Consider the following 8,000-nt stretch of genomic DNA (forward strand, 5'->3'; position numbering starts at 1 on the left):
GTAGGAGCTGTCTCCCCTTTGGTCGTCATCTTACTCTCCTTCTCCGAGCTCTAGGGGTTGATCCTGGCACAGAGTCTGCCCTACCCTTGTCTAGTGAGTACTTACCCTACACTGAGGCTACCCTCCACCATATGTGTCTGGTTAGAAGAGGCAATGAATTTCATAATTCTAGGAGAGATTTTGCAGCCCGCAGAACAGCACACGCAGCCGCACAGCCACATGATGGTTCTGATGAGGAGTCAGATGATGCTCCTAGAGGAGATGCCAGTACAGGGCGGTCCACCGAGCAGGGTACATCTTCTCGGACTGCATCTGATCTGTATGATGCCATGGGTCGTCTGGAGTTGCAGGTTGCTCAGATGTCTGATCGCCAGACTCAGATATCTGATCGCCAGACTCAGATGGAGCAGCAGTTAGCACGACTTACAGACCAGCAGCAGACCATGATCGAGCAGCAGAGTCAGATTTTACACTTCCTTCAGCAGACATCTGGAGTGCCACCTCCTCAGCCTCCTCAGTGATATTTTTTTTTGTTGTTGCTTTTGTTCTTTCCCTTTTGATATTGTGATATTTTTTTTGTTGTTTTTTTTTTATGATGTCAAAAGGGGGAGAATGGATGGTATTTTTTATGTACATATTTGATGATTTTATGGATATTGGCTATATTTGGTTATTACCTTGGATTGTGAATATTGTGTGTATTCATTTGAGATGCATTCCTTGTTAGCACTCATTCATTCATATAGGATCCACTCATTCATTCATATAGGATCCATTGCATCTCATTGCATTGAGTCAAAACCTCCCTTATGTGCCTTCTCTCATTTTAAATATGGCATAAATTATTTTTGACAGGGGGAGCACATTAAGGGGGAGAAATTTTTTAAAATACACACACTACACTTATGATTATTATCCTAATGTTTACCAATTGTTTGTCATCATCAAAAAGGGGGAGATTGTTGGACCTAAATGTCCTAATCCTTGTTTTGATGATTAATAAACAATTGGTGTGCTACTAATTATCTTCAAAGGTGTTTGTATTGAGCTTGCAGGTTCCCTATTGAAATAAATGAAATTGCTTCAATCACAAAAGTGAAAAGTGCCAATTATGGAAGCATACCACAAGAAAGGGATAAGAAATTATTTTTTGTTTATGCCTTGTTAAATTCTATTCATTGTAAATTTCAAGTAATTGATTGTGATGGCTCAAGGGCTCTTTCATTTCTAAAAGTTCTTTTAGATATGGCCACTTTTTAAAAGTACTTGACTTTCAGGGACCAAAATGAAATTTTCCAAAAGAAGTGATTTTGAAATTATTTTTCATCAAAATGAAAGATCTAAAAATATAGGTTGCAAAAGTTCAAACGGTTTGAAAAAAGGATTTTTACAGCCTAAGTTATGATTTTTCAAAGATTTAAAGAATTAATTTTTGCCCCCCCTAAAGTCATCTTTCGGCTTCCGAAAGTCAGGGACAGAAACGAAAGTCCCCTATGTTCGGCCGCCGAACATTGACTTTCGGCCGCCGAAAGTGGATTTTCAACCAGCCCCCTGAAGTGCAACCTTCGGCTTCCGAAAGTGAGGGACAGAGACGAAAGTCCCGCACTTTCGGCCGCCGAACTTTTAACCTTCGGCCGCCGAAAGTTGGTTCTAAGTCTGCCTCCGAAGCCAAAAGTTCGGTTTCCGAAAGAGAGGAACAGAAACGAAAGTCCACTATGTTCGGCCGCCGAACATTGAGTTTAGGCCGCCGAAAGTTCAGTTTTAAAGGAATAGTTTCTTCGCCCCAAATGGTTCGGCCGCCGAACTCTAAGCTTAGGCCGCCGAACCTGAGTTTTTCTGAACGCGGTGTAACGGTTATTTCTGAACATAAACGGCTCTTTTTGCATTTAATGCACCCCCAACGGCCATATTTATGAATGAACTATAAATACAACTTGTTTTTGTTGTTGTAAGGTTACAACAACCATCTAAGAAAATATTTATTGAGATTACAGCTTTATCATTCTCTCTCTCTCTCAAAACCTTGAGCCAAAGCATTGATTTCTTGAAAGCTTGATTTGTGTTGTAATTGATTGGCTTTTCAGATTGAGTAAAGGTTGTTGAGAGATTCTGTTGTTGTGAGTGTGGCATTGAGCAAAGAATAGCTCTTGAGTTGAAAAAGAGATTTGTAAAGAGCAAAGGCTTGCTCTAAGATTGTAAGGTTTTTGATCTTCACCCAAAGAAGATTTGATAGTGGAGTTGAACTCTCAAGTGGAGCTTGAGGAGAGGACGTAGGCTTGGATAGCTGAACCTCTATAAATCTTTGTGTTGATTTTTCTCTTCCCTATTCTCTTCCAATTTCTTGTCTTTCCCATTAAATTTTTTATAAACCCAATTCACCCCCCCTCTTGGGTTGCCTCAAGGGACAACAAATATTATATAATTTTAGAATCATAAAATTGATATTATATTTCGATTAGATATATAAAAATAATTTAATTATATTATATATATTTATTCTATGATAAAATTTTTTATTATTTTAATAAATTAATACAGTAATTCTGTCACCAATATTTTTATATATATTAAAAATTATTTTATTTTATTATTTTAATAAATTAATACAGTAATTTGTAATTAAATAGTACTAATATTTTTATACAGGTTGAAGGTTATTTCATAACTTTATAAAATATTAAGACTAATTATAAATAATTATTATATTTTTTAAAAATATTTTTAATATATAAAAATATTATAAAAATTAATAGTAAAGAAACTGCATATAAATGTATTTGAAATTATAATATTATTCTATTATTAAATTTATATAAGATTGCTTCACTAAATTAATTATTTAATTTAATTATTTTTTTAATAAATTATAAATTATTAATTATCTTATTATTAAATATTATGAGAGAATACTGAATTGTTTATAATTTATAAAAAAGAATAAATTAATTAATTAATCTAATCACAAAATAAATTAATTAAATCTATTATCTTTAATAAATTATAAACGTTCATATTCACAACATAATTTTATTCTTCTATAATTCTAAATAGTAGTTTAATAAAAAATAAATTTAATTTTTATAATTTTAAATATTCATATTAATTTATTTATTTATTATTAATTATTTAAATCACAACATAATTTTATTTTATTATTATAAATAGTAATTTAATAAAAAAAATTTAATTTTTATAATTTTAAATATTCATATTAATTATTTAAATCACAACATAATTTTATTTTATAATTCTAAATATCAACTTAATAAAAAGATAAATTTAATTTTTATAATTTTAAATATTCATATTAATTAATTAACTTATTTATCTATTTTTTATTAATTATTTAATTCAATACTCTTATACATATATTTAATAATAGTTAATAAATTTATAATTAGTATTATTTAATTATAATATTATTATAATAATATATTATATTAATATAATATAAATATTTTATTATAATATATTAATAATTAAAAAAATAAAAAAAATTAAATCATGGTCTGGTGCTTTTTTAAAAAAAAAAATAATAATAATGTCCAGATTGAAATCATGACAAAAGCATCCACAATGGGTTCAGGGCAGAGAAAATATTTCAAAATTTCACTTCAAACTTCATGCACTGATGCACAGAAATATAAGTATTTCACCATATCTATATTATAACCATACATTTACAAATAAATAACTGAAAAGTTAAGATTTTAGAGATCCGAATATAGAATTTCCTGTTCCCCATCAATAACAAAGATATTAAATTGTAACTTACCTATGGGCTAAATCTCTGAAAATTGTTTTTTTTTTTTGGGGGGGAGGGGGGTTGTACACGGTAGTTATAGAATCATAGTTGTATAAATATGCGAATGTGATAACAAGACAGATTGCATTACAGGATCCAACAACATACAAAATCATCCTTGGCTAACTTTCTATGTCATCTCTTGGCTCTTACAATGATACAACATTAATTGCCCCTCAAAGAAATCAAAATTTGAAGGGGAATGGAAGAATCGTTGAATTAGAGAAAGGGATAAAGTCAGAAGTTATACGTGGAACATGATACTGCAGAATACAAACAATGAAAACCTACTTATATCCCTAATGAGTATAGAACCACTTAATGACAATGAAGAAACCTTTTTCCGGATGCTTCCTACATCCTGCCACTAGAACACCCTTCATACCACATATTGCCCCCAGATGTAAACTGCAGAACGAAGATGACGTAGCCCCTCATAATACACGCAATGCAATTAACACTGCAGAGAAAGCACACGGATCAGCAACAATCGTGTGATCAGCAACAATGAATCTGGAAACTCACAATAAATTTGTAATTACCAAAAACAATAACTAGTCACTTTATAAACCTTTTCTTCCTTCCCATTCTCTTGGGGGTTGGTTGGGAGTGGGGGTGTCAATCCATAGGAGAATTTTTTTTCTTTTGTTCTTTTTTTCCTTAACCCTTAAACATAAATGCCGGCAACCCAAGTGACCAACAAATGCAAAAACTTCTTACAATCATTACACTGGTTACAAAAACTTTTTCCAGAACATAAATGAATTAAAAACTCTAATATGCAAATAATTAAGAATATGTTTGGTTAAGCTGTTGAATATAACAAAGAGCTGCCGCTGATAATTGATAGCGGATAATTGATAACTAATTGTAACTGATAGCTAATAACTAATTTTAGCTAATATATTTCAAGTGTTTGTTAAATTACATTTAACTATTACTTTAGGCATGTAAAATGATCAATGAGAGTACATAACAATTTATTACATTAATGAAATAAATATACAAGTACTAATTTATCATACAACACATATAATAATTAAAAATAAAATTTTAAAATATAATTATTTTTATGCATGTGTATAATTTTATCAATATAATAATGAATATTATAACTAATTTAATTATTATTTATAGTATTTTTAATTTATGTATTATATATTGTAATTTTGAATAATTTATTGAAGTAAAAATTTTAATTTTAAAAAATTATAATTAATAAATTTTAAAAGAATGATATGGTCTAAATAAAAAATAAAATAAACAAAGTTATCCACTGTTGGGAAACAACTCTAAAATTAGAAGTGATCCAAAATGCAGCTTATAGGCTTCATATCAGCCTTTTGGTTTTTTAAAAGCTAACCAAATACCTTGATTTAGCCGTTTGAATATCTATTGATTATCAGCTCCATCCAATAGCTAAACCAAATACCCCTTAAATCAACTTTTGTGAATACCTCTCAAGTCCACAAACCAAAAAAACCAACATATTGTCATGCTCAGTGCAGGTTAAAAATCTAAAGCAAGCTACCGCTTCTTTGGTTTACTATGAGTTTTCAAAGGTCAAATAAGCCCAATAATGAAAGTAATAACTGATACAGGATTCTGACATGAGGAAACTGACCTTGGACAAGAATTTCATAACTACTTCATTTGATAAATCCAACACCTATCTCAAGTATGCATTCAAATTATAGGTAAGTTTCGCAACTCGATCAGGTCACTGTAATTAAGGACTTTTCCACTTAGCATGTCATATTTCACCCACAAGATAAAATCTTTGATGCAGAAAAAATCATTTCAATTCCATCCAAGCCTTTTTACCAAACTTGAAATTGGTGATTATCATGAGCAATCTCAGTCCAGTGTACTTGAAGCAATGCGGAGCAGTGCCCAGAAAGCAATATGATTATATGAATCATGATTTACTTCAAAACAAAGAAAAAGTCCAAAAGCAACCTAATAAGATTCAAATGGGAACAGGCTGGCGTTGGTTTCTAAAGTCCACAAGCAATTAAGATATCACAACAAATGATGGGGAAGAGGAGCTTTTAAGTCTACAAAATTTTGGTTGTTAAACACATGTGCTAACAGTGGTGCATGTACGTGTAGGTAGGTAACATACAACTTATACAACATGCCACAACATTTCAATGAAATTGACCTTAATACTCCAACCTAATTAAAATTTTGAACTGCTGTGAAATTACAAGAAATATCAACAACTTTTCAAGAATACTGTTAATATTTCATGTACATCTACTCCATTAACAAAATGATTAACTAATGATTGTTAAAATGCTACTCAAGCGAAAAAATGCAACACAAACAGGCATTTATACCTCTTTCTTTTGTTTCTTTAAAAAAAAAAGATTTACATAAATGAATTTCATAGTACTCACCAATTAAACAAAAGAAAAGTGCAATCCAGAAAACCACTTGAAAAGGTCGACTGTATTGCATTTGATACTGAGACCGTTGAAGCTGTCTCTGTATAATTCCAGACCAGCCATAAAGTTGCTTAGCATAACATTCATCACAACCATCCAGGCAGCTCTTGCTTTTTTCATAACAAGCATGAATGCCCTGTAATAAGATTAACAAGAAACACCAGTAATAAATAACTACTTCAATCAACATTGACAAAAACAAAATCAATAAGCAAATTCAAATTAACACTTGACAGATTCAAATAACAAGCATGCACATTAATACTCACCTTGGTCGCTTGTGAAGAACGCAAGGGTATAGTATCAGTTTCTTGTTTATTATCCATTGCCTTCCATTTCCTAACACCACTCTTTGGCAACTTGAGTTTGGATGCACAGTCCATGGAACTTAAAAATCCTGATAAACTAGGTACTTTTCGTGGGGGTTGCAAGGGTTGCCCATCAGAAGAATTTGGTTGATATCTAACTTCAGTAATCGCAACATTCCAAGCGCCAATGTCAGCACTAGCACTGGCTGTCCTCCTATGCTGATGAGATTTCTCATCTCTGGCCTCCAAGGAACCCGACTGGACTAAATGGTTTGAGGTCTTCAACCGGTCAGTGGTCAATCCTTTACACATATTTTGTTGGTTTTCATCATCCCCATTATGATTTTTCAGAGGCGTGCTCTCTCCAAATGCTGATGGGCCCGACAAAAACATTGCAAGTTCATTACACTCGCCTTCATCTAATCGCACCCAAGGTGAAGATGGCTTGCCCTCCAAAAGGGCAGATTCCTGTAACGAATGTTCAATTTTTGAAATTTGGTCCTCAATTGCAATGATAAAATCACTATGCCTGTCTCTTGAATCCTCAGTAAAGCTCTCATTGTAACTTGACCTGACGGCACGTTGAAACTCCTCTAACTGCAATACCAGCCAGGAAAAAATTTCTGTAAGCTGAAAAAACTCTTAAAAATGAAAATGGGAGGAGAGGGAAGAGCGATGGGGAGATATTACCTGCCATTTGGTGGTGCCAAGGGCAGTACGAAGATCACGGTGGAGCTCCTCAGAGTTCCACAAACTCGAAGCGTCTTTCTTTGAGTGCATCCAAGCTCTATATGTTGATTCCATCCTGCAAATACCACAATTAAAAGATACAATATTATTACATAACATATTGACGGGATACACTTATACGATAACCAACAACATAAACAACGCATCATATAAAAAGAAAAGGTTAATGCTACAACCACATTTCTCCTTTCCAGAACCTTTTCAATATCCAAAATGCAGAATACAGCATACGAAATTCGGAAGGAGAAGAGAAGAGAAGAGCAACAGTACCTGTCCGCTGATTCTTGAACCTCCTCCGCCGCAGAGAAGAAAGGATCCTTCTCCCACCGATCAAAACTCGAAGCCATAGTTATTCCAGCGACTCAAAATTAAATAAAATTTCCCCCAAATTAATAGAGCATTTAGAAAAAGGGATTAGTGGGCATATAAATAATAATAATAAAAACCCTAGCTTATAGATTCTGCGTCCTTAATCTGGCAATTAGTCTTTGTTACAACAACTCGGTAACTGAAATCACAGAGAACCGAAGAATGCAATCTAAAAGATGGGAGGAGGGAAGGAGAGGCCACTTGAAGGATCACAGCAGCCACAGGAAATCCAGAACAATTGCGCGTGCGATTTAATAATGTACACAAGAAAGATCACAGCAGCCACGTGATTTTAATTCAAATAAGGAATCGTCAAAA

At 32.6% G+C, this 8,000-nt stretch overlaps 1 protein-coding gene across 1 annotated transcript; it reads right to left on the reverse strand.

Moving 5' to 3' along the window:
- Window positions 1–3,872: 3,872 nt before the first annotated feature.
- LOC110605861 lies at window positions 3,873–8,000 on the reverse strand. The gene is made up of 5 exons (XM_021744527.2): window positions 7,584–8,000; window positions 7,254–7,368; window positions 6,525–7,160; window positions 6,208–6,391; window positions 3,873–4,265 (listed from the first exon to the last, which is right to left on the reverse strand). Exons 1-5 carry the CDS (start codon window positions 7,658–7,660, stop codon window positions 4,240–4,242), a joined length of 1,038 nt encoding a protein of 345 aa, XP_021600219.1. The 5' UTR covers window positions 7,661–8,000; the 3' UTR covers window positions 3,873–4,239.

This window comes from Manihot esculenta, chromosome 18 (assembly GCF_001659605.2).
Source record: "Manihot esculenta cultivar AM560-2 chromosome 18, M.esculenta_v8, whole genome shotgun sequence".
Lineage (NCBI taxonomy): Eukaryota > Viridiplantae > Streptophyta > Magnoliopsida > Malpighiales > Euphorbiaceae > Manihot > Manihot esculenta.